The sequence below is a fragment of the Acipenser ruthenus genome, unplaced genomic scaffold (assembly GCF_902713425.1).
Source record: "Acipenser ruthenus unplaced genomic scaffold, fAciRut3.2 maternal haplotype, whole genome shotgun sequence".
NCBI lineage: Eukaryota > Metazoa > Chordata > Actinopteri > Acipenseriformes > Acipenseridae > Acipenser > Acipenser ruthenus.
In genome coordinates, this window is record NW_026707326.1 from 1 (window position 1) to 27,821 (window position 27,821).

At 36.6% G+C, this 27,821-nt stretch overlaps 1 protein-coding gene across 1 annotated transcript; it reads right to left on the reverse strand.

Moving 5' to 3' along the window:
• Positions 1-427: 427 nt before the first annotated feature.
• Positions 428-27,821, reverse strand: LOC131725387 (phospholipid-transporting ATPase ABCA1-like). Its single transcript, XM_059018673.1, has 43 exons — positions 27,693-27,821; positions 23,427-23,661; positions 22,864-23,003; positions 22,213-22,329; positions 21,078-21,272; positions 20,406-20,611; positions 19,948-20,124; positions 19,235-19,457; positions 18,893-19,114; positions 18,546-18,750; positions 18,108-18,221; positions 17,641-17,812; positions 17,100-17,231; positions 16,814-16,953; positions 16,413-16,550; positions 16,063-16,283; positions 15,858-15,930; positions 15,310-15,512; positions 15,092-15,140; positions 14,673-14,789; positions 14,403-14,551; positions 13,978-14,102; positions 13,403-13,501; positions 12,671-12,860; positions 12,259-12,353; positions 11,944-11,976; positions 11,480-11,585; positions 11,307-11,381; positions 10,727-10,896; positions 10,306-10,483; positions 9,775-9,890; positions 8,837-8,981; positions 7,972-8,095; positions 7,428-7,557; positions 6,943-7,063; positions 6,746-6,808; positions 4,791-4,897; positions 4,513-4,654; positions 3,823-3,957; positions 2,807-2,910; positions 2,343-2,435; positions 1,676-1,919; positions 428-999 (listed from the first exon to the last, which is right to left on the reverse strand). Exons 1-43 carry the CDS (start codon positions 27,804-27,806, stop codon positions 859-861), a joined length of 6,078 nt encoding a protein of 2,025 aa, XP_058874656.1. The 5' UTR covers positions 27,807-27,821; the 3' UTR covers positions 428-858.

Here is a 27,821-nt window from a genome sequence, read left to right on the forward strand (position 1 = left end):
CCTCCCCCCGGACGACGCTCGGCCAATTGAGCGCCGCCCCCTGGGAGCCCCCGTCCACGGTCGGCTGTGGAATAGCCTGGACTCGAACCGGCGACGTCCAGGCTATAGAGCGCATCCTGCACACTAGCGAGTGCTTTTACTGGATGCGCCACTTGGGAGCCCCTGTTACAGTATTCTTTCTGATGTCACATTTTATGAAACACATAGAATACAAAGAATACATGTACAAAAAAATGACCCCACTGCGTAACAGATACAGGTAGTACAATCACGGACAATTATTACTGCACCATCAAAGCCGTTGGAAATAAATCTGAAGGGATTTCTGCAGCCCCTTGTTGAAAGTGTAGGTTTACAGTATGTTTGTAACTGTAATGCTACATTGGTCATCAAAATGCACTTCTGTATAAATATATATATATATTAAAAAAAAAAAAATACCAAGACAATTTTGAGAAACCCACAGCCTACCAATTACTGTGCAATAAGCCACTTTGTAAAAATGTGAAGGACTTAAATGACCATTTTTTAGTGGCAGTGGGTGACTAGATATAAATATGTCATCATTGCAAATATACGAAACAAAAACAAACTGAGCTGAGCATCCACAATGTATAAAGTTACACTGTAAGACATAACTCTATTCAAGTTTTATTCCACTTCCTGCCAACAAAACTAAACAGGAATCTGAGGCACTGCCTCATAATAAGAAGTGGAATTTTTGCATTGACTTGCATTGAATAGTTTCAGTACAGTGTCCAGTTTTCCTTCCTTTGCTCCTGAACATGGAACAGTCGAAAAAAAGCCTTCATGCTTTTCAATATGTTGCCACTGCAATTTCAGTCTGAAAAAATCAAATCACACATAGCTTTCTTTCACCTTGTCGTTTTTCAAAAAGGAATTAAGGAGTGAAATATTTATCACAGCTTCTTTTTTGTGAACTGTATTGTCCTTTGAGTGGTCTTCGTCACTTTGGTCCTTCGCAAAATTTACAAATACCTACAAAGAAAAATCAAGAAAGGAAACTCACTTCATGTAAACCAACATTTCCATTTACAAAATGTTGTGGTATTAATACATAGCAGTATGCCAACTAACAGCAAGTATCATCACTACAATATATTGCCTATACTCAAAGTTATAACATTATTCACAATTATAATCATAATTCATTATTACTGAATATTCACATTTTTATCTAAAGTTTATGTTTTCAGTTGTTTATAGGGTACCCTTTCAGTTACAGTAGTTTCAAATCAGTACTTATATTCTTGTGAGATTTTTCCATAAAATCCTCAGAGTAAGCTAAACAACTGTCCTCTGAGATAGCGAATCAGTAAAGAAGGTTTCTAAAAGATGAACAGTACAATCCCTTTTTATTACATTCTCCAGGGACGTTGAAAATGTGTATATAAAAACAAATATACATGGCATTGTCTGCTTCAGAGAGAGGCCCTGGCCTGAATACAGAGTTCTGAGGGGACACACCGACAGTGCCTGACTGTAGCCAATTCAATTTGCCTGCCATTCATTATTGCTAAAATGCATGCATTTGAAATAAGAAAAGGTGAAAAAGAGGACAGTGCAACTCTACTGTATCTACACTATTGATATTTTGCTGGCCATTTAGTTTTGACTTACAAAACACAAGCAAGTGAATTAGCGTGCGACTTACTTGGTCGAGTGTAGTTTGTGATACTGAATAGTCTTCTATTCTGAGTTGGCTCTTGTTTTTGGAAAGGATGCTGAATAGCCGCCCCAGGGAGGAGAGCGAGGATGGGAGTTGATACTGAAGCATGTTTCGATGTTTCTCCTTCAGCACACTGCCAGGGAGTTCACATTCAATGAACTCCATGACAGGCTTCAGGTCAGGATTTGGGCCTGCTACTCGAAGAATTATTGTGTACCCGTCTCCAAACCTGCAAACAATTACAGAACAGGATAAATATGCTGGGTATTTAAATGGCGTATTGCAATTTATTTAGCTAGGCAAAATTTGATTGTTCAGTTTTTTTTTGTTACTACTGTATTACCAGACTGAATGCATCTGATGTAATCATCAGAAAATTGCAGTTAACCAACAAAGAAAATACAAAACTGTACAAGCCTTCCTGTCATCATATTTATACAGATGATACGTTGAGTCAACACATATTGAACATGATACCACAGTCACCAAACTAAACCTTTAAGTTCGTATTTCACGGCAGTTTTCTCTTTCTGCACTTTCTCTCTACTAAAAAATAAGTCACAGACGCGAGAACGCAAGTTACATGAATATTGCCCTTTTCATCCCAGTCTTTCCAAAAAAATAATGATATAATAAATACCAATATATCTACCTGTTTTTAAGATGCTGCACACTGCCAAGGCATCTGAACCTGCCATTTACCATGATAGCCATTCGTGTGCAAAGTGCTTCACATTCCTCCATACTGTCAAAACAAAATGACTGGGTTAGACTAATTAGACCAGTACCACTATAGAAAAAAAAACCATTTGAAATGAGTGAATAAAAGTATGAAAGAATACGAAATTATATCATGTATAGTAATTCCATTAGGGGGTGATGTAATAAACCACAAGAGTGAAAATAAAAAGACAAGACGTAAGAGGTGAAAGCAGTTTTAAGACAAATGCTTACAACCGTACTAAGTACCTGTACAGACAAATCATACAGTATTACTATTCAGCAAGAACTGACTGGAGTACTGAACATTTTACAGGACAGTTACATGTTGATACGAAATGTTTATACTGTGTGTATTTTAGTAGAAGTAGTATTTATTAAAATGTCATTTCATACCTGTGTGAGGTAAGCACCACAGATCTTCCTTCTTTGATAATGCCAAGAATACAGTTCCATAGGGCTCTGCGTGCCTTGGGGTCCATCCCTGTGGTTGGCTCATCCTAATACAGACATCAAACCACCATTAGCAGGTTAAAACATTATATTACAAAATAATATACATAGATGTAACATGTTGTGCACTTGTTTGCTAAGCGTAAGATCTACAGTTTTGAAAGAATTACATATTGTAGCAAACATGTATTTTAATTTTAAATTGTGATAGCCCTTATGAAAAGTTTCCCACAGTAAAAAAAAAGCATTGCAAAGTGAAAGCCTGGTCAAGCACAAAGAAGTATGTTAAAGCAAATTAAAAAAAAACATGGCAAACCAGGGTGAAGCATTGTAAATGCATAGTATAACCATGGAAAAAGTAACTACTGCTAAACCAGGTTAAAAAAAAAGTCAGTTTCCATTCCCTACTCTCAGGTCTGTTACTGCTTTTTACTGAGTCATTTCATCTCATCAGTGTCCTCTGGCTCAAAGCATGTTACTGTCTGAAAGAATATCAGTACATTGGGGAAGTAACTGGTGGGTCAATGCCATGAAAAAAGGTGGGTACAAGGAAGTGCAACGCTACCTGAAAGCATGGCTTACAAACAAAGAATTATTTCATTTACTGTCATACCAAATATCAGGTTTTAAAATGAAAATGCATGTTTATTATAATGTGTTTCCAATAAAAACTGCACATTTGAGACGAATATAGCACATGAAAATGCACAAGAGGGAAGATTAAAATACTCAGTATTTTACAAGCCTCTAAAGTGTATTGAAAATGTAACAACATGCAGCATGTTTATAGAAGGGAGAGACTGCTATCTGGCGAGGAAGGAAGGAAGAGAGGGAGGAGTACATCATTATCAGTGTCTGGCAGGCGTATGGGAAGGACAGATGGTGAGATGGTGACAATAATAGCTCCTTGTGCTATAGTATGTACAGCAGAGCATGAAGAGCTTTCATTTTCTACTCACCAGGAATACTACAGGTGGGCCTCCGGTCAGAGCCATTGCAGTGGACAGCTTGCGTTTGTTCCCTCCACTGTAATTCCCAGCTCCTTTGTCCATGTACTTCACAAGTCCCAGTTTACGAACTCCCCATTCAGCAACCTGCAAAAAGCATTGAAGGCTTAGAATGAATGAGGGTGGGAATTTACTATAGCACATTATTTGACTTTGATAAATCATAGTCTGCTCCAAAGAACTTTCCAAACATTGTATATTCTGAATGAGGTCACACTATAGCATGTGATACCATTATGTTTCTTGAAATATATATAAAACACTGTAAACAGTGATAGGGAATGTCTATAAACTGTTGATAACATGAAAGATAAGCTTTGCCGTTTCATTCTTGCAGAAAGTTATATTCATACACAACCAAAAATGCAACCAAATTAAACATTTTAATTCTATTACTTGGCTGGTTTGTACAGCATTGGCAATACCAAACATACACTGACCTTTCTAACCTTTTTAAATAAATGACCTTGACAATTGCAATTAAGAGGAATATGTAAAAATCAGGTATACAAGAAAATGAAAATAATAGTTTACAGGCTGTTGACCAACATTTTCAATGATTTAAAGAATACAAGTTCCTACATGCCAGTTTGATGAAATCTGTTTAAATCTATGGCACTTTTTCATTGTTTGGTATCGTACCTTACAAACTTCTTCTTCAGGAACTCCACGTAAAATGGCATACAATTCCAGGTGTTCTCTTCCAGTCAGCAGCTCATTAATGGCATCAAACTGAGGGCAGTAACCCATGTTCTGGTGGGCATCATGAATCTCTGACAGGACGCTGCAACGCAAGCAATACAGGAAATAATAATGCTGCTGAAACTTAAAAGGACTGAAACATCACCAATGTGATGACTGAAACCAAAAAATGAAACATTATTAGTTAAAACAACTGTGGTAGTTAATTTCACTGTCACCTCTTTCCATTAAGAAAAGCTTCCCCGCCAGTGACGTCTGTGTCTCCAGTCAGCATTTGGAAGGTGGTTGTTTTTCCAGCGCCATTCACACCAAGCAATCCGAAGCACTAGCAAAAAGTGAGAGAAGGATTACTTAACTAACTGTAAATGTCCACTCACTTGTGCTGTGTTAAAAAACAAGCACCTGTTTAATTATGTGATTCTAATGAGGGTCTCAAAATGAGATACTGGGGCAGATTTCAGCTTTTTACTGTAGTGCAAATGAGCACTGTTATTATTATGCTAGGTAATACTTTATATTAAATTGCATTTATAATTAATAATGTCATTACAAATATAAAAAAAACAAAATGCCTTCGAACAAAATAAATGAATCCATATTAGGGCTGCTATGATTAAATCGATTCCATTCCTCATTATATACATAGATATAAATACTGGATAATCGATTCAATAATTACGTTTTTGTAGCGCGCATAGTTAATAACATTATTTAAGTTTATCAATGAAAATGCACCGAACGCCCTGCCTTGCTATTTACAGTATTTCTGCCAGACAAGCAGTGGGCGTGCTCTTCTTTTCCTGCTCATGTTAACTAGCATCTGATTTCCAAAGTACTGTAATCTGTCTGTAATAAATATTTTAGTAACACTCCAGTAGTATGATAAACTTGCTTTAGGCTTGTTGCCAATGTTGTTTTTTTTTTCTTCTCTTAATTACCCCTTGCATGCAATTGCTGTGCACAAGCTTTTACTTATAACAGCAATGATATTAAAATAATCACATCGGGGGAGAGGAATGGAGCGAAAAGTTATGTGGGCGGTACAATCATCGCTATTTATTTGAACGATTCGACTTTGTGTGCCCAATTAATCGATTGCTATTTGGAGGCTTAACTGACAGCCCTAATCCATATTAAACATCAACTGATCATTCTTTCTGCCCCTGTTCATGTTCATAGCAACCCTATGGTTGCTCACGGTTATGTTGTCCCTGTTGATCATGAATTCATGTTCAGTGGTTTAATGTGTAATGTGGGGTTTTAATGTGTAACGTGTGGTTCATGTTTCTGTCATTTGATTCCAATTGCAATTACTTTGTAGTTATTATGTAATTACATGCGGTCCATTGTCGGACTGGGTCCAACATTGCAATTATTCCTCACAGGTCCTTTGTCGGACTCGGTCCGACATCATTATAGCAACGCAATAAACGGGTGTTTAGTTGTTTTTTCTCCGGAAAAAGCCGAGAAAACCATTCAATTGCCGAGTGGTAGCGACAGGAGCCGAGACAAGTGGAATAGTCATACATGGTATCAGGTATCAGATAATGGGCGTCCATAGTAAACAAGCTGGCTAAGTGCGTCAGCGCACTGAGACTATCATGGACATTTGCTGAGCTTTTTTCAGATGTTATAGTAATAAAATAATGACTTGGATTGCATTATTGAGGAGTTTGGTGATAAAACGAGTGATCTGGAGATGATCGATCGGTATGTACGACTATTATTATTATTATTATTTATTTCTTACACAGCTGAACGCTATAGCAAACAAAAGGCTGGGGCGGGGCTGGAGATGCCTAGTGTGTGCTTTGTTGATATGCAGGGCCATTTAAACCCGTTTGACTGTGAAAAAAAATACTTTTAAACAGCGCGTATAAAATTAACTGCGCGTGTGAAAATTAATTAGACCTGGCGTGCCTGACGCGCGATTAATAAATGGACCGCAAAGGGTTAAAATTAACATTTATACGTATGAAACATTTTAACATGCTGAAAACATGACTGCAACAGAGCAAAATCTACGTAACTCTGGTTCTTTTGTATTGTACATTTGTATTACAGTACTTTATTAAATATATTTTAAAAGACAACTGAGATCAATGTTCTCCCATTAAAGCAGAACATTACATTCTTATGCTTATGTCGCTACAATAAAAATAAATGATGTTACCTCTCCTGGGGGAATTCCAACACAGAGTCTGTCGACTGCTGGCTTGCGCTTCATCCTGTATACCTGCAGAACAAAGACAAAAGTGTTGAGCAATTCAAATCACTTCCTGGAAGACTTCCAACAATGTCAAGCTGTGTTGTACAGAAATAGACTAAGTGCAATAGTTTGGTATTGTTGTGGTTGTTGCATCATCTCACCTTGGTCAGCTCTTTGAGTTCCAGAATGTCACTCTGCCCCCCACCGCTCAGTATTCGCTGCCTCTCTTTGGCCACGTCTTCATCTTCATCATGTATTGGTGGAAGTTTTGCTGATACCCGTCTGAAAAAAAACAGAATATAAACAAAATTTGTTTGTGTTCTTTAGCTCACTGCGTTGGGTAGTCTTGTGTCCAAGACAAATACTGGACTAGAAGTCTTTTACAAAATTAAGAAGGCTGTGATTATGTATACTATAACCAGCTCTACTGTGTGTAACACATCAATACTACAACAGTAATACAATAGCAATGCAACAAGTACTACTATTGTAGAACAACAAGTAGCATTGTTAAAGGCATGCGATTGCAGTATACTGCATGCTTTTTTTACTGCAAATGTAAAGTGTGCAGAATAAATATGTATTGCTGTGTGTATCATTTATGATTATCATTTAAAATAAAATCTACATAAAAATCAAATGTTACCTGGGTTTAATACAAAATCTGTACTGGATTAGTACTGTAATGCAGAAGAAGACAGCCCCCTGCACTGCCATAGCAAAGAGGTTTCTTCCAACCAAATCCCAGGAGAATGGCGACCTAAAGCGGTTTTCACCTGGAACAAGAGCAATTCAATTACATATACATATATATATATTTTTTACTCAAATGTAAGAGGTTTTGAAATCCTGTCTACTTGGAACATGTTTTTCCCCATGCCAGTTTTCATGAAACAAGCATTAGAAGGTGTTCTCTGTCCCCACAACACATAAATGTTGTGTCACATTAGACAATTGTGGTTTGTCACACTTGAGAATTATTGTATTTCTTGTTCTTATTGTATGACTTATATTGTAACACTTGAATGTATTTGTATTTGCTTGCGATTGTAAGTCGCCCTGGATAAGGGCGTCTGCTAAGAAATAAATAATAATAATAATAACAATCCTAGACATTTCTATTGTTCAATGATGTGAAAAACGCATTCTCATTTCTACTTTACATGGTTTCCAGTTAAACAACAGCTTACCGAATCTTTCCAAAGCATCGGCCATTGCCTGATTCTTCACCATGTCGATAAGACCTCGTCCCAGACAAAAGTGAGGAAAGATTAGGAATACGGACTTTAGAATATCATTAATCGAGTTGTGACTCTGTTGAAAAACAGCCAAAAGATTAGATTAATCTATACGCACGTTGACCAACTAAAAACAATGTTATTATTATTATTATTATTATTATTTATTTTCTTACGACTGACTTACAGTCGTAAACAAAAATACATTTCAAGAATCACAGTACAAGTAATAATACAATTAAGAGCAAGATAAATACAATGACTTTGGTTCTAGCAAGTACAAGCATGACAAAATACGATTCAGTAACGGAGCAGATAACAGTGTCAGTGATAGTTACATCAGGATATAATTAAATACAAAATACTACAGATTAGATAACACTTGACAGATTACAGTACTCTAAAGTACAGTATTAAATGCAGTAAAATAGGGGACAGATAAGAGCAAGTAAATCGCATTTAAGGAAGAGTGATAAGTGTCCATAGGGAAATAATGTAAGTATTCTAAAAATCTGCTTGTAAACACACCTTGCCAATCTAGATTGTACTTATTTTTTTATATTCTGGAGCACTAATCATATCCCTCTTCCGTTCTTTCTGGCCCTAAGTCTATCCCTCTATATTTAATGATATTATAATGCTTTACTCAAATTAAGATGGTTCAGTCCCGTATCTTTTCTGCTGGGAAGGACCTCTGACCTTGGTAATAAATATAAACACAACCTCTGTATAAGTAAATAACAACATATCAAATATAATACATTAGACAATATATGCTCAAACCTTCTTATTTTTGACCAATAATACTGTGACTTACGTCATTGCCAAAAAGGTCAAGAACGAAGGTTGCAACACTGCCATTGATTCCAATGAACAGGTTAACACTGGTGAGTACAACATAAGCAGTACTGGGGATTTTAAAGAGGAACGATGCAGGGTACATCAAAGGAGTAATGGACCACCTATAAGAACAAATATATATATATATATATATATTACAACAACTGCATATAAATCAAAATATACTACTACTACTACTACTACTACTACTACTACTACTAATAATAATAACAATAACAATAACAATAACAATAATAATAACAACAACAACAACAATAACAACAACAACAACAACAACAATAATAATAATAATAATAATTTTCAGCAACAGACAGATGTTCTGTTGATCAGGAAGGTGTCTAAGCTGTCTGTTTGAGCTTTCTGCTGATATTCCCATACTCATAGCTATGGCAACAGATCACTGTCCTGTATACATGCTCTTGTATATAGTATTTCTAACAAATTGCTTAACTGTACAACTCTACCCTAGACCAGGGGTAGGCAACCACTATGTCCTTCCATTCCAGGTTTATAGGATGATTAATAGCTAAGGTCCTGGTTCTGGGTTTGATGATTAAGGACATGTTTGGAACAGTGACCTGGCTGAAAGCAGAGTTTGTCAGCCCATGTCTTAATCCATCACTTCCAAAACTCACAGGTGTTAGACCCTCTACGTATCCGTTAAAGGGTATTCAAATCTGTAATCCTGTTTATGTGTTCTCTCATGCCAAAGGGAGAAGACAGTTGCAAAAAACAGAGTGACCACTCACAGGCTTAGAGGTAATGGTCGACAGAATTAAAGCCCTCAGCGCTGTCTTGCTTTGGCAGGTAATGGTTATGCTTCTGACATCAACAGACAGTTCAGTATCGGAAATGTCAATTCAATTGTTCTTCTTTAAGACTGTAGAAACCTACCCATAGAGCAGCAGGAGCAGAGCCAGAACAGGAAGGTTGGCAGCAGAAACATACGACTTTTGTTGAAAACAGACAAAAATGATGATGACGAGAGTAGCTGGCACTATATAGTTGCACTGAAACAAAATGGAAAATACTGTTGACAACAGGTTTTATTCACAAAAATACTGGCTATATAGCTATACAATGAAAGATCAGTTGGTAAATTGTAATACAGCAACTTTAAGTGTATACTGTAAACAGCTGCAGCATTTTGATTTATTTTTGTTGTGAGACATTGATATTTAATCTAAAGGCATTTTTAATAGTTTGTGTATTTTTCATTCAAAACATGTTTTAAAGTTTTAATTAACTTTGGTACTGTACCTACAAAACCCCAAGTTAATGTTTTGTGAACATGCCAAGACTGCATCTTTCTTTAGAAAGCACTTTTTACATTTAAATTTGGAATATTATTGCCACCACATATAGTAAAGAGCTTTTTCCATAGGTAAGACAATGACAGTCTGTATTTGAATTCCCTTAACTCACCATATCCCAGATGAAGTTTGCAAGCCAGTAGAGGCCGGGTCTGACCCCACTGATGAACTGCATGTGCTTGGACTTGCTAACTCTCTCTTGAATGAGGTACACTACAAAACTGGCCGGTACAAACGACATGGCAAAAATCACACAGATAGAGACCAAAACATCCACTGAGGTTGTGATCCTAAAGAAAGAAAATAAAAACCATTTAAGTTCATGTTTTAACATAAATTGTGACATGAATGCTTATCTTGTGACATATGGGAAGCAAAGTGGGCTTCTTAGACTGAGAAATGACATCTCCTATACAATGAGAGACTCCTTACAGATGGCTTCAATTAGCATTACATTAATACAAATAAAAAAACCTGTTTATCATTGAAACATTGCAGACTGTTTAGAAATGACTTCACGTTACAATACTTACAGTGCAACTTGAGAAAGCTGTTCTTTGGTGAGGTTCAGAGGGTGATTAAAGGCGCTGATTCCATACAAACTGGGATCTTTTCCCTCTGGTAAACTGGCACGAAGAATACCATTGTTCATCACATTCAGGAAGGCCCCGACTCCATGCCATCCTTTGTTATTAAACCAAATCTAAAAACAGCACAGTTTGTCAGTGTATTAGTTCATCTCTATCACACACTGTTTTGTGAAATTGGTTTTCTGAAGGTCATTATATAAACAACATTTTTAGAAGTAAATATAGTGTCAGCATAGTTTTTGATTCTTGATAAAAGTTTATAATGACAAGGTGGACCCTGTACTTTACAATAACAGCTAAGCAGCTATTTCATTGGCAAGTGCCCCAAACTGTCAGACATTCAGATATGGTTACCTAGCAATGGGGTGTGGGTCTTCAAAAAAACAAATTGACTACCTGATCAGAGTTACTGAGGCAGGTGTTTATGGTGGTGAGTTATACAGGATCCAGACTTGAAACAGGCCAGCAATGCAATAAAGAGAAGGACTGTAAATAAATGTAAGTGGACAATGTAATGACTTACCTTGACATTATCTTTGGTATCCAGCCCTTTAATGAAGCCTGATAAGCTGCTCATAAACCGATCTCCAGCTTTCCCCTGAAAGTAAGTTGAAACAAAAAGTATTAAAAGGGAGTAAACAACCAATTGAAATCTCTCTTTGCCAAACTAAATTCCGCACACACTGAAGATTTTACCTGCTCTATGCTGAAGATCTTTCTGATTTGAATTATGGCATCGGTGAGTTCCTCGCCAGGAGGAAGGACTTGTAAACTTCTAGCACCCAATGAGAATCCACCGTACCTACATCAAAATGGTTTCCTTTAATGGATTATTCTCAATAAGCAACATACAGTTAGTGGGTGTTTAAAAATGAAAAACAAAATTGAACAGTGCCAGTATGGTAATGGAATCTTAAATGACTGTACTGTAGATTCAGTATTTAAAGGATTTAAATGTTACACTCTAAGCATGTTACTTCTGCTGGCTGTCTGGTGGTCTGACAGTCCAGCCATTTGTTTGAGTATTTCTTCATGTTTTGTCAAGATTTTTTTTTGTTAATTTGTGAGAATGCCACACTAGTTAAACCTACACAATTATGATACTATACACAATAACAGATAACATTCCTGATACTAAACTTTACACAACAAATACATACCTAAATTCATTGACCCAAATCTTGTTCTTCAGACTGTGAACATAAATTACACAATTACACAATGTATTTGAATAATAAACAATACAGAAAATTCAATAAATTACTACATTTTCAGGCTACATTATATATATATATATATATATATTTTTTGTTTTAGTTTTTTGAAAATAAATTGAACTAGATTGTGACTAAGTAATTGTTTTTGTTTTGTACAGTAATACTTCAAAATAAATGAATTGCTAAAGTATTTAAATTTATCAGGTCCTGCTCCTTATACTGTAATTCCCATTCTCTTGAAAATATGTCTGATAATACCTTTTCCCAATGATCTCAGCGTATGTTTTCACCAGATAGTCAGATATATTTCTGCCTGTAAGGTTCTGAAGAATGTCTGTGGTACCACGAGTAATCTGTGAAAATACAAAAAAAGTTTAATAAGACCTTAAATTTCCTCAGAAAGTGGTTTGAAGAAAACAAAAGATCCAAACATCCACTAAATTATAGCTAAAGTAAACAAGCACTCATAGATAGGAGTATATAGTACAGTACACTTTCCTTGGGACATCATTAAGGCGATAAAAAACTATACAGATTTAAGGTGACTTTTTCTGGCAACTAATGAAGCATATAGTAGATATAGTTAGATATAGTTTTCAAACAACAAATCTGAAATCGTCTTGATTTTAGCAACTTTATGAAAATTCAGTCAAAATGTTATTTCCAATACCTGAGGGGGAGGCAGCCCACCAGCTCCAGCAGGGCATTCAGGGAGCATTTTCTTTTTGTCATCCTTGCTACATTCACAAGGTGGAGACGGGTTTTCCATCGTCCAGTTTCCATTTAAAAAAATGTCCATGACACTCTGCGGTACTTCGGGCATGGTCCAATCACCATTGTCAGTCATGCACGGGGTATCACTGCACAGGAATGAACAAGACATACAGTAATGACACCACCGAACCCGGAGACAAAAAACAGGTATACACCAAAAAAAAAAAAAAAGATCTGCAGTACAAAATACAAAGAAATTGGAAATATCAAAGCACATATAACAGCAGGAATAATGGATAAATACTATTTTAGAAAACACCAAATGAAAACTTCCAACTTTATGACACTCAATCAGAATTCTAAAGGTAAAAACTACAAGAAACTAAGACAAACAGACAGACATTTTGACTTGTGCACACTGAAGAAGGCACTAGCCTAAACATAAAAAAAACAACATGTAGACAAGCAAAAAGTAAAATTGAATTTAAAGTATTGTATACTGGAGGTCAAGGTGAATTGTGAAATATACATCAGTATCTTGTTGAATTTGCTACGGTAAAAATCAACGCTATCCTTTAGTACAGCACTTTAATGACATTATTGACACAAACTAAATTTGCAGTAAGTATACAGTTAGCTAAACAGTACAGTTAAAATGTTTATTTAAACACTGTAGTGCCATACTTACAGAATAGGGTCTCCACTCATACAGCGAGTACCAAAACCAGGCTTGCTGGTTAGAGCTCCAAATAATTTCTGTATGTGAGCATCCTCAGGGGCATCATTGCTGTGAAAAAACATTCAGACCAAATGAATATTCCACTCAGGCTAACTGCTGGCTTGTAACCCAGTTCTGAACAATTCTGTGATATAACAAACACTCTCTGTATAACACATGCGACTCAGCAACATCCCTTGTATAATGCAGAACTCTCGCATTCCACCCTAACAGAAACAGACTTCATTGAGACTTACAGTATCATGGAAAGCTGCTAGCCCTATGGTACTTCACACCTTATAATACCGATTATAGCATGCAGAAATTCTCCTTAAATGTGCAAAAGAGTACATTATATTTAGAGAATTACAGTAACAGTAATTTATAAGAAAACTTGTTTAATACAAAATTAAGGACCTGCATTCGACTCTGTTTTAAAATGATGTTGTTTTATTACCACAACAAAATATTGTGAGATTTCCAATATAGATAACAGAAAGATAAAAGCTTGATATAATTCTCACACACTTGTAATGGTCACGTACCTTATGAAAGTGTACTGCTCACCATACATCCATGGCTGCAGTTCCAGGCTTGGGTATTTTCCAAAAGGAGGGATGATCAGGCTGAACACCAGAGCAATGCACACAAACACAGATGGTAACACAATCTGAAACAAATGAGATGTCACCTTATTAACAACATTAGAACCAAAACGAACGGGAGCATCTTAATAAATTAATACAACAAAGAGAAAGTACTCCCCCTTCTAAGGCAGCCCTTTATACTGCGGAATCAGTTAAAAGGTGGCACTGACCTGGCTCCCATTTACCCATAATGCCATTACAGTAGCACCTGCATACTTGTTATAGGATGGAACACAAATACATCTTACCAAAGTCTGCCTTCACAACAAAGGTTATTCATAATATATGGCAATTACATGTTACATTTTAAAGTATTGCTTTACCTGAGCAAAGAATCCCTTCCTGGAGCGCCTTGCATGCAAAAATCTTTTCCAGAGTAAAGCAACAAACTGCTGCCTGATAAGACTCCAGCCTTTCACCTTGAATGAGCCTTTCCCATCCATTCCGCTTAGCAGGTCTGTCTCTCTCGACTCTGTAAAGCACAATATAATATTAAAAAAAATGTGTACGACACACCAGAAAACCATTCACACATTTCAGAATAATGGTTGTATTGGTCATTTCTTTTTTTTTTTTTTTTACAATATTGCTACCTGGATCAAGATCAGAATCATTTAAATCAAAGACATCATCCTCAGTGAATGGTCTCAGGCAGCTTTGTCTGTCCCCAAAAGCATGTCTCCTGTTTCTCCGTGCAGGGATGGTGCCATCTGTAAAAACACAGACATATGTAAATATTTGTTCATTCTACAGATTCAACTCGAGTTGCCCTACCCTGCCACTGTCATTATGGAGCATTCAGTTATATAGCTTATTTATTAACTGCTGTAGCAACACACACCATTATGTGGCCCTTCATGTATATAAAATAGCAGCACACATGGATCTCTAGATGCATGTTTCTGCTAATGCCTCCATAAAATATTCCAAAATATGAACGTAAGAAATTGTAGGTTTACAGTTGAAGTGAATTATTTTCTTAACTCAAGATGTTTTAAAGAAAAAGAGCTACCTGAAATTTCTACATCAACTCCACTGTCTTTAGCCACTTTAAGGAAAATCTAAAAAAAACAAAAACAAAAAAACAAGAAATAATAATTTAGCATTTCATTTTTTTTTTTTTTCAAATACAACATATAAACTTATGCTCTTAACACATGTGTTAGGTTTGGTATGAATTCACTTTGTAAAATAAATCTACTTTGGTAATATACTGTAAAGGGCTCTTACCTCCTCCAGCGTGGTGTCTGAGACTCCATAGCTGGAAATGCCCAGGTCTGACAGTCTGTCATCAATTTCGTGGAACAGCTCAACAAAAGCACCATCCTTAGCAGATTCATATGGTAAAACGTAAGTCAGCTCGTGTCCAAAATCTTCAACCATTCGAGCCTTCGGAACATGCTTCAGAATGACGTTTGAGATGAGAGACACATCTGAAAAGCAAACACAGAATGGATTAAATGCTTTTACTATAGTAAACGTTTATAAGGGTACCTTCAAATCAATACCTTCAATCATAAATTCTAAGGTACGACTAAGAAACTAGGACAAGGAGATGCTTTGGCCAATGCAAAGTTTATTTAATTCCTTGTACTTCCCATCCATTCCATATTTTTTTTCCTGTACAAAAGATAAACCCTTAAGTGAAAATCTATGAACGACACATAAACACATTTGTGGCCCAGGAGCTGAAGGGTGGATTGTACAGGTACCTACCTAATACCATAGAAAACTTTGGAATTTGCATTGGTATGAATAGTGCAAGTAGAGTCTCTTACCTACAGTGGTTGTGTCACTTTCATGGTCGCTACCAAGTCCAGCATCAGAACTGCTTTGGGAAACACTGTCGTCCTATTAAAAAAAAAAGTATAGGAATTTAAATGTATTATACTGAGTGTCGCTGCTATTGCATGGAGATACGAGCCAATTTGTTTTAGGATTACCGTATTTGGTTTGGTGAAAAACATGTTATAAAATACACACCTTTTTAATGAACGATACTGTGCTGCTGCTGTTTCTGCATGAACTCAGGGATGGCTCCACATCTTTTTTGACCAGGGTCAAGTAATAGCCTGTTCCCAGTTGATTCTTCAGATAGAGTGATGACCCAACACAGCACAGCTTCCCATGAGAAATAATGGCTATTCTGTCGCCAAGAATATCTGCTTCGTCCATGTGGTGTGTTGAAAGGATGATCGTGCGGCCTGCAGCAAACAAGAAAGGTGATTTTTCCCCCCTCCGTTCAGAATATAGCAGATTACAACCTTTTTTTAAAGAATGAAAGAGATACATAATAAAATACAGTCATGTTAGAAATTAAAAACTACCCTTACCATGGCGATATTTTAGAAGCAGATCCCAGATTCCTCTGCGGGAGTAAGGGTCTACTCCAGCTGTAGGTTCGTCTAGAATAATGACCTTTGACCCTCCAACAAAGGCCAGGGCAACTGATAGTTTCCGTTGCATACCACCTGAAATAGATAAGGGCACATGGAGTACACAGCTAAACAAAGGTTTAGGCTACATATACATTAAGTATTAAAACAATATATACTGTAGTTACTCAGTACACATATCTGTAAAATGTGTAATATACGATAGAATTATAAGACACGGGTGGCGCATTCCTGACATGTGCATTTTCCTTCAAAATAACAGTGCATACTTCCTATATATACAGTATATATATATACAAAACAAAAAACAAAAAATAAGTGAATGGACAAAAAGTTACCAGAGAGCTGGCTTGTTTTTGCTTTCCGTTTGTTTGGCAGGCCTACGTCCAATAGAATCTGTTCCATCTCTGCTTTGACCTCCACTTCAGACAGTCCTTTCAGCCGGGCGTAGAACCAAATATGTTCCTCAACAGTCAGCCTTTCCATTGAAAAAATGGAAAATCAATTGACTTGTGAGATTATACAGTACAATAGCAGACCAGTAACAGAAATGGCGGCCTTTTGGGGTTGCCTACATAACACTGCAATATTAAACGTAAGCAACCTCAAGAAGGTATTACTTACTGGTCAAAAAGAACATTGTGCTGAGGACACACTCCGAGATTTTGTCTGATTGTGCTGAGGTCAGAGCGGATATCTTTTCCCAGAATGTAGGCCGTACCGGATGTAGGCGGGAACAAGCCAGTCAAGATTGACCTAAAAAAACCCACAGTACTTAGAGCTCACAAAATGTTAAAAAGCTAGCAAAAGTTATTCACTGCGGCGGTGTACAATTTAAAAAAATGATTGAAATAACTTCATGGGAGACTCCTGTATGAGTCTCCCATGTTGTTCTTTTATTCTTTTATTCCTGGGGTTCGACGATGCTGCACTTCCTAACATTTAAAACAGTGGTCCTCATAATTCGTCCCTTGGGGACCCAAAGTGAACTACGTACATGTTAGTTTGCATATCCTTATAATAGGAACGTGTGCTGATGACACTTGTATAAGTTATTAACTATAAAGGTTAAACATTTGATGTTTCAGTTTTTACACAGCAGTTCACTTTTTTTCAGTTTCCTTGGGCCACACGGTCACAACAAATATCCTTTAAATGATCTTACATAGTGGTGGTTTTGCCAGCTCCATTGTGCCCCAGAAACGAAGTGATCTGCCCTTCGTAGAAACCGAGAGTAAGTCCATCAACAGCAACCTTTTTCCCATCTTGATAGATTTTAACCAAGTCCTCAACGAATACTCCAAGTTCAAGATGTGCTGGCTCTTCCTCAATGCAAACTGAAATGAATATATTAAAATAAGCTCAAATTTAGAGCACATACAAAAACAAGTCAAATAATGTCTATGTAGAAAGAACACTGTAACAAGTTGCATTAAAACATATAGGGTCTGTTTGGAAAGAACTGTGCCTCAATTTTTTCAGGGAAAAAACGTTATAAAATTAGAATGAAATATCTTAGTTGCGTATAGGAGCAGTGAAATTGTTGTTTTGTGGTCTCTTACTGTTTTTTTGTGGGATATATTTTATGGTATTGTGCCTTATTTACTAGCCACACAACAAAATAACCCTTACCTTCAGAGTTTTCTTTTCTGGTCGATATATGTTCTGGCATTTTCTGCTGTGTATCACCAAACCAGTATGACTTGGTAAATGGAAAATACCATGGTCTGGGAATCCCATACTGGCCTAAAGAAAGAATGTCAAGAATAAAATTTTCGTGAAACTGCAGTACAGATTACATTCCTTTTTATAAACATTTCTGTAATGTTCATACACATATATACTTTACTTACAAGACAAAATAATTTGAGATAATATATACTCGCATTGATGGCTTCAGTTGCTAAAAAATATATTTCACTGCTGTGGTTTGCTGACTTTAGGGTTCATTCATTCATGAAGGGAGCACAGTATATGTACATTGGCCCAAAGCCTTGTATGTTGTCTGCGAAAATGAGTCATTTGATTATTAGAGTTAAAATAAAAAAAAATGTTATGAGGGTTTCTTACCTGGGAAGACAGTTTCAATGTACCAGGTCATCACTCCATAAAGAAAAGCATCGAAAAACATGATGTATATGGAGGTAGTGAGGTTGTAGTTGTCTTCCTCTATAGGGCTGGAGAGGAGATTGTTCCACTGAATCCCAACCCCCTGCTCTTCAAAGAGCGCAAAATACTCACAGCCAAACCCAAACGCCACTGGTGATAACAAACTCTGAAAGAAAACAATGGACAGAAGAAACAAATAAAGAATTTGTCATTCACTTGAACAGTGTAAATAAAAAAAAATCCTCTCTTCTCTTTGCAAAACTCGAAATAAACAATGCAGTTTAGATGACAAAATAATAATTACTTACAGCTATGACTTTCACAGTAAAGCCCACATAATCCTGCCAGGCTACACACAGCACGTACGGAAGGTAGAGAGTGAAGTAGATGATGCCTCCACAAGCCGCAGCCAGGTTTGCCCTCGAGAAAATGGTGCTTATCAAGAAGCATTGCATTATGGTCACGACAGCAAAGGTGGCAAGAAACATAAAAACTACACTCGGGTCACTATAGGGCAACAGGTTTCCTTTCTGCAGAGATAAAGACATAAAACAAAAATGTACTACTAGAAATGATTTCATCTGGTGAACTGAAGCTTTACTGGAGAAAAAACATTGGTCTGGCACAAAACTTTGAAAACCCAGACATACCTTGAGTATTAAGACCAAAAATGAGGCACTGATAAGGAGAGGAATCAAGCTGCTGATGAACCAGCTCAGCCACAGCATGCTGTTGTCCAGTCCCATAATCCTCATTGTCTCCTTCAGACGGGCTTCCTTCTCATAGACGATGCCTTTGATAATGATAGCCACTGAGTAGATCCAAGCCAATGTCATGAACAGGGGCAGAGAGCGACTCATCACTTGCAAAAACCTGGATATCAAAGAACTACACTTACAAAACAGTTTACCATTCTGCTGCAACAGAAATAATGTAGACAAGCATTTCGGCTTGTAGTCTCAAACAAAAGGTGCTTCTTGTACATTTGATCCAATACATTTTCACACCTGACCTCACAAATGTACTTGTTTGAGTTGCCAAAAGCAACAATTATATTTACTTTAAGTTTCTGCTTCAAATATATATATATATATATATATATATATATATATATATATATATATATATATATATACACACACACATATATATATATATATATATACTATGCAAAAATATGTAAAGCTGCACAGTTGTTTAGGCTCGTAATTTATAACAAGATTAGTTTCTGCTGAGTACTTAAAATGATTATGTTCTTTGTACACTGTTTTAGCCACTTACTTTGGTAACATGAGATATGCTTGCATTGATGGTTTAAATTATATGAAATAATACTTCTTTACTGCATGACCTTTTAACTTACATGTCATCCACATAACAGGGGTAAGGCATCTGCTGTATATAAACTCCAGTTTTCTTCTCAGTGCCTGTAACAGCTCGGATGATGCCCTGTTCGATCACATCCTGAAGGTAAGTAAATCCGCCCCAGATATAGCGCATGTCTTCAAAGGGATCTGCCCTCGGACCAGGGTCCCAGTACCTTCAGAACACAGGTAAAAATAGGGTAAAAAATCCACAAATAATCTATTGATTGAATAATGGGATTTTGCCTCTATGGTATGCATTTTGAATGCCAAAAATAATCAATTTGTCATCCATTTAGAATCTCCTTTAGATGCAACAGTTGAATAAATGGCCAGTGCAATTATAGCTAGATTATCTCTTCCCTAACTAAAGATGAAAGTGATGCATGTGCACAGGTAGTGGACTACGTACCACTTCCCTTTGTATTATATAGAAATTGAAGTAGAATGATCGTACCCATCTTTAATCTTGTTGGTTCTCTCCACATTGTCAATGTCCATTCGGATCTTGTAATCTACATGCAGAGGCAAGTCGCTACTGTTCGATTCTATTCCAGGAAATACAATTCCAGCCCAAAATCTTCTTTCATCAAGCAGCTTCATTGATGTGTTTATTAATCTCTCCTCAGTGGGAACAGGCTCCAGTTTATCCAAATTCACACACTTTAAAAAACAAAACACAAAAACATTAATTCAAAATGTCCAAACCTAATAAAATCATATATTTTAGTACATTTCGTTAATTTGTGGTCTCTGATAATATTTCTTGACTCAGAATAATCATGTGTACGTCTGTCATACAGGAAAATGTTAGACCTACAGTAGCATTAATTTATCACAGCGGTAGGTCATTTTGACATGAATTATTTCAATAGCTCTACATCCTTTAAAACCAGCCTTCACCACAGGAGGCCTGGCATTGCTTCGGTCAACAGAGAAATGGAATTAGGTAAGCACACATTTCTTCCTGACATAAATTAAACTAACTTGGAAACTGAGCAGGTGGCCCATCTAAGGCAGGCTTGATGCTTCTTTCTGGGCCTGTGCCAGTCGATAAATAGAGTATTCTGGTTTCCATGGTTACTAACCCTGTATGGTGTAATATGTCTGCACTACTGTGCATACCAACCTCCATGAAGCGTGATATAGTTAGAATAGCATGGTCAGTCTCATTGAAAACATCCCTCCATGTGTACACTGAACTAGTTTTCAGAGAATCTTCAGTGCGCGCTGATAAGAAACTGGAAATCGCTTTCACAGACCAGCCAGTTCCGCTTAACTGTGCATCCAAGAAACTTGAACTTGCATTGTTCTGGAGAAGAGTCTGGATTTGGAAAAAGAAAACAAATTATCTTAAAATATAACATTATGAAAAATACATATTTAAATTAACCATTCAGTTATCAGTGTGCTTTAAAAAAAAAAAAAACGAAGCTTCAGAAAGAGTGAAGCTTCAAAATGACTAGAACTAAAAAGTATTGCAGGTATGTACAGCAACATTCCACTAGGTGGCAATCTAACCTTATGCTTCTCCTAAACAATTGCAGATTTTAATTTCCACAAGTGTATGTGCACTTTAGTCAACCAACCACATTGCAAAACCAAATTTGTATAAATAACATCCTTTAACAACCTTTGCTGATGTTATGAAGATCTCTTAAACTAACAGTAGTACATAACCCAATCTTAATAGCACTGTAGGACAAAGCAAGAACAAAGACAGCCACAGCTGTATGATTGGTGGAATGGTACCACAACTAACGTTTTGACATTTGCTTTCACAAATTGTATCATAATGGTATTAACCAATAAAAACATTTTAATCCACTGCAATACCAGAATGTGTGTTAATGTATCAGGGCCATGGTCCAATATTAGTTTTTCAAAACCACTATGTTGCCTTTGTTGGTAAAAGTGATGGGCGGCTAGGGATTATTAAGGGTAATACATTGGGTTTTTTCCCATTCAGAATTATAATGAATTTATAAATATACAGTTACCTTATTATGTCTTTACAAACATCACTGAAATGTAGTGTTTATTATAATAGTTTCTGTGTGTGCAATACCTTTCAAAAACACAAACATTAAAGACAAAAACAGTGACACAGAAACAATGTTGGGTCTTTCTCTGGCTATTGATTACTGTGGAGAATTCACAATGAAAGCCAGAATCTTTTTTAGCTTTGGGAATATGTCTGTGAGCTAGCTGGCACCAAAAACAATTATGGTTCTCTATTTTCCCAGTCAGAGTACTTGACTTACCCGAACGAGATCCATCTCCTGGCTGCTTTCCATGAATTTCCAGACCTTTGGCTTAATCTCGTCCCACATGCCGCCAAGATCTCGAAACACACCCAGTTCCTGAAATGTCTTGTTAACCTGGCAGAAACAAAAGCAGCTCATTATCACGTTCAAGGCCCACAGAAACTTCAAAAGCTTTTATTTCTAAATATAATTTTCATTTGAAACCCCCATCTTACTAATGCCATCCTCAGTAATTGTATGACGAAGTAATTGACATTTAGTTTATGTAAGGCAGAAAAAGTTTAAACCTTTAAACAGTAAACAAAAATAAAAACCTCAAACAGTATAGCTTTTAATGAATGTTTAACTGAACATGTCCAGTTTCATGGATCTTGCATACATTATATTATCCTGATGCATTGTAAATCACTGTAATTGAACGGTGTGTCTGAAAAGGCAAATTGTGAAAAAAATACAAAAGTAAAAACTAAACTATAAATACTAAATCATTTTGACTTTTTCACTGAAAATGTATATGACAGTTTAAATGGTAAACAATTAAATGTTTTAAATCTACAGCCTATAGCCTTGGTTTTATACTGCAAATTAAAAAAAAAACCAAAAAAAAAAAAAACAGACAGTCCCACAAAAGCTGTAATTTGCAATTACCTCATGAATGATTCTTTGTGTGGCTGGAGTATCTGGAGTGTAGAGAATTTTACCAATGAGCAGAGGCTTCAGTGCTCTCCAGATCATTCTAGAGATTGGGCTGGATTCAAAATTGTTCATCATATTATTGCAGTAGGGAGCTAGAAGAAATGAATGATAAAATGGGGTTATGTATACAGTAGTAGTTCGGTTTGTTCTGTTGTCACTAAATGTGAGGTACAGGGGTTAGAACATGTTTTCATCAGTATAAAACTCTGAAATGCCTCTCCGTCTCTACTTTAGAAATGATTTTGTGTTTGAAGCTGTGCATAAGGTAAAGGGGCTTTGACACACCTGCATTCTGTTATGGTTAAATGGGCTGTCCCCTCAGTGGATATATTCATTTATTTAGCAAATAAACATCCCTGAAATCACTGTTTCCCTGCTGAAAACTAATTTCAAGCACAATGGACAAGGTTGTTTGGTTTTTCAGATTGGTGAAATCAATTCATCTTGACATAGCACTATACCGTTGCTCCCTGTGCAGCAGGTATTCTGATCCCAATCTTGCATTGGATACTTACTGGTTGAGTTGTCATAAAAAGAAGTCTCATCTTCTGTGCTGTTTCCCCCAAACAGTGCTTTGTAGTTGTTGTCCTCGTACCAGTTCATTGACTTGATCTTGAGTCCACCTCCTTCTGGGTGACCACAGACAATCCTGGACACAGCCTGGTACATCTCGCTTGGAGATCCACTGCCGTTCTCGGTCAGGAATAGGATCTCATTCCTCATGTCATTCCAGCTCTTCATGCTGGACAGCTACAAAGGCATAAATACATTGGTTATATTGATCAGTGGGTTTTAACATCAAGTATGGCAAACAAAAAGACCAAGAGTTATGCGACACTGGAGCGACGCAAAATAAATAGGATTGAATCCTATTTTTTGCAATTTGTTGCGCGACAGCTAGGGAATTAACCAATCAGAGAACAGCTTCAATGCACGTGGTCCAGCAAGGTGAAGCAGTATCCAGAGATGGAGGAAAAAATAATACTTGCCGTTGAAAAAATACCCAGAGCTTTATGACAAAGGTCATCGCAATTATAAAGATACAGATTTTATATACAATATATGGGAGTCCATTTCGAAGGAACTGAATAACCCTGGTATGTATGATTTATTGCCATATATGTTGAATATATGTTGAAATAGCGTCAGAGAAGACACTCATAATTCCCACATCACGTTGTTGAATATGTATCAATCTAGTTTTGTCAATAGCAATTTTAATAGTTGTATAGGGCTGCCAGTTTTCAAACCTGTCACATCGCCTCTGTGTCACTTCTGGTGTGCCTGGTCATGTCGCTACAAAAGTATCTTGTCGCCCAATGAAAAATCGCATCGCGCCTGGTGTGTGGCAGCCTTAAGGGTCTGCTAATGAGTTGGAAGCAATAATAATGGTTGAAAATCATCAAAGACTAATTGTTGTTCTTCTAAGCTCTACATGTTCAGAGACTGTCATTCCTGTGCCCAACTGTGTCAAATTCACATATGTATGTTTTTTTTCCTAAACACATTTGTTCTGGGACAATTTATCATGCATGAATATTGATTCAAAAATTTATCTAATATTCTTTCATTTAAATTAGCTGAGAAAACTTATAATTAGTAGCGAGTTACAGTAAAAAATATGTTCCATGAGTAAAATAAACCCAGTACCCAGTCAAATGGCCAACGTAAAATTCATGTATGCATTGTTTTCCTTTGTATGACATCTGTCTATCTGAGGAATGAACATGAACATGGATATTTTTGGTACCAAATTATAAGCAGCATTTCTTTGAATATTTGAGTATTTCCCTGCTCTAAAATAAATAGGTTGTTATGTAGTTCCTTTTTGAAAATTGGTACATGTGCTTATTTTACAGGTTCACAATCTATGACTTAAAGCTATAGTTTCACGCATTTTTCATACAAATTATTTTCCACAAGACAACACAAATAAATATATAACAAGTAAATGCTGAAAATAATAGTTGTGTAGGTTATCCTGTAAAATGTTACCAGAGGGGAAAAAAAAAGCATCATTTGAAACAAAATGTACCCCCCTGTTAGAATTACCTTTGGGGAAAGTTAAGAAACTGCAAACAAACTGGTCAAAAGGGTTTTCTACCTAACAAAGAAAACTAGTAAACACACACCAAGGAATTTACCTTTTAATGTGAACATGACTGTGCTTGTCTTTAGTGAATTTCTATACATGCTTAAAGAAAGACATGAGTAACTATTTAGTAGAAATGTTGACAATATTGGAAACAAAACAGGCTTCCTTGACCTTCTCACAGATTTTAATGAATTCTGGAAACATGTTTTCTATGACTATAATCCTCCTCTCAGCATTGTGCAAGACCCTCACAATAGGCAAGTAAGTACACTGAACTAAATCTGCTCCACAGTGAACTGATCTACTAATTCTCTTGACATTCTATACTTCCGTAGAAAAACATCTGCTAGAACAAAAGTTACTTTCGGTCATGTTACAAATAAGGGATGCTGTTCATACTGGTGTGCCTCAGAATGAACCTGCTGCAACTGTTGTCCAAAAATGCATATTGCTCAGCACAGGAATTAGTCAGCCACATCAGCAATTTTACCATCACATGGTATCAGTTATGTTTAATACTAGACAAAGCACAAGCAGCAGTGATGTAAGGGGAAGCCACTGTAACACTACACCCAGGCGCATTCTCATGCAAGCCTACTCTTTTTTTTTTTTTTTTTAAACGCTTTTGTTAAAACTATATTTCGTTTATTGTTCTATCGCAAAGGGCTCAGAATCAGGAGATTTTCTAAGAGTGTTTTTCAGTCGTGTTGCAACAACAACAACATAAAAAAGGTGTAAAAACACTTGCTAAAGTCATTTGAAATGAGGAACAACCTGAAGTGCCCTCCCTCCTACAGTAACCAAAAGGTTACTTTAGTTCACTGCTGAACCGCACAGCAAGATTAATTTTTAGACAGGCGGACTTAGAAAGGGAACATAAAGATCCCCTTTTCAAGACTGTACTGTAGTCAACAGCTGCTCAGTGTAAATACAAAGTCATTTTTACAAATGGACGGATACATACTGTGCATGGTAATAGTCTGAGCACACACCATGCATTTCTATCTTTCTAAGTTGCATACATAAGCCTTCCAACACTAACTACTTACTAGCTCTTGTTTATTGTGTGCAGCCCTTATTGGCTGTACTTTCATGTACTAAGTAATTGACTTGAGCCATCAGAACTTGTTGCACTCATGACCAGGGTCAGCTTGAAATGTTTTTCTGGCAACTTCTGCTTTAAATTCATTGTCCTCTGGTTTGGCACCAACAAGCCAAGCACAAGACCCAGTGCTTTTCTGTACTCCCTTGTTGGAATCAACAGACAATGTCAGTGACGTACAGTGCCTATCTCCCACTATGGACACACATTACACAGTACACCATGTCCAAAATCCATGCACAACAGCCTAAACATGCTCAAGCTTAATCAACACCAGATAAGCTTTTTCTAAGCTAAATCAGCATTTCAAGTATCAGCACTTTGAAATTAGTTGTTTACCATGTCCTATGCATTGTTTATTGACTTGCATCCTGTGATGATAATGCAAAGTTTCATCAAATTGTCTCAATCAATGCAGGAGAGTCTAAACTAGTCTAAACACCTCCAAGAACAAGCACAAAGGAATGCCATACCAAGTTTCATCAATATTGTGTAAGTTGTCCTGAATATGCATATATCTTGGCCTACCTAACGTGGTCAAAGAAAAGTGCTAATGGTGGTCTGTGTAACCAGACAATAATAAGCATGGAGGCGCCTACACTCATTTATTCACCCTGCAAAAACGAATCATGTTAAGTGCCAGTTAATCATGTCAGACCCACAGTATATAACAATACATTTACATGCCAATAAAGTCCAGATGCAACAATTTGTGCAATGGGGACATTCAGCATCTGGTGAAACGAGAACAAATTCTTAGTATTTTAAACCAATTTCTAGCCAATGGCAGCATGAGTTATTGCAGTTGGGAGAGAAGGTAAACTAAAGGATGGAGTTTCGGAGAAATACAAGTTTGTTAAAGATGTCACGGGTCTCTTTATTTATTTATTTTAATGCTTCAGTCCAGGATAGACCCTTGAGGTGGAACATCTTGCTTGCAAAGGTGTCCCATTGGACTACAGGCAGGTTACAATTCATATTCGTTCATTCATACAATAAACCATATGATACAATTGCTAAAATTATACACCATGAGCGGAATACAATTAAAAACAATTACAATAACAGATCCTTAAAATCAGGAAGAGTAACACCTTATTTCAGCAGGAAGGTTACTCCAGTTTGATAGAGCAAAATAAACAAAGGAACACTTTCCAATGGACTTCCTAACAGATGGACTATAGAAATGAAGTCTACTGTAGTTGTTGAATGTAATGAATAATTTATTAGAACGACACTGTAAGACTGGTCACATAGGCTGGCATTTGATTTTCTACGCACTTAACGATAATACCAGGTGATTTGATCTATGTATGAAAAGGTAGTGTTTTCTCATTATTTACGAATTAAGTAGCTTAAATGTTGCATGTATATTTTGCCTATTTTTGAAAATATTATTTAAAATATATATTTTTTGTTAAAGTGTGGTATTTATCTTTAGGCAGCATTTTCTCAAGCAGTAAATGCTCTTCACTTTCAAAGTATTAATAGTTCAAGGCTTCATCTCCTACACTGACACTTTGAGGCTGTATTCCTCCCTAAGGCCACAGGTTACACTCCACTTATTAATTATGTGGCGCTTACCTCAACTACCAGGGTTCCCAGACTCTGCAAGAGGTTTTCTGTGGCTTCCGATACCAGCTGGATGGAATGAGGGTCAGATTTCACTTTTTTCTGCAAAAGGTGGAAAAGAAGCATGTCAGATCAAAGAAG

Excerpts from the sequence above, each read along its gene's own strand:
- LOC131725387 (XM_059018673.1), bottom strand. The coding sequence starts at position 27,806 with ATGCTTCTTTTCCACCTTTTGCAGAAAAAAGTGAAATCTGACCCTCAT. Across the intron at positions 12,354-12,670 it reads GTGGGCTGCCTCCCCCTCAG|ATTACTCGTGGTACCACAGA; the intron begins GTATTGGAAATA and ends GTATTTTCACAG. Across the intron at positions 3,958-4,512 it reads CTGAAGAAGAAGTTTGTAAG|GTTGCTGAATGGGGAGTTCG; the intron begins GTACGATACCAA and ends TGCTTTTTGCAG.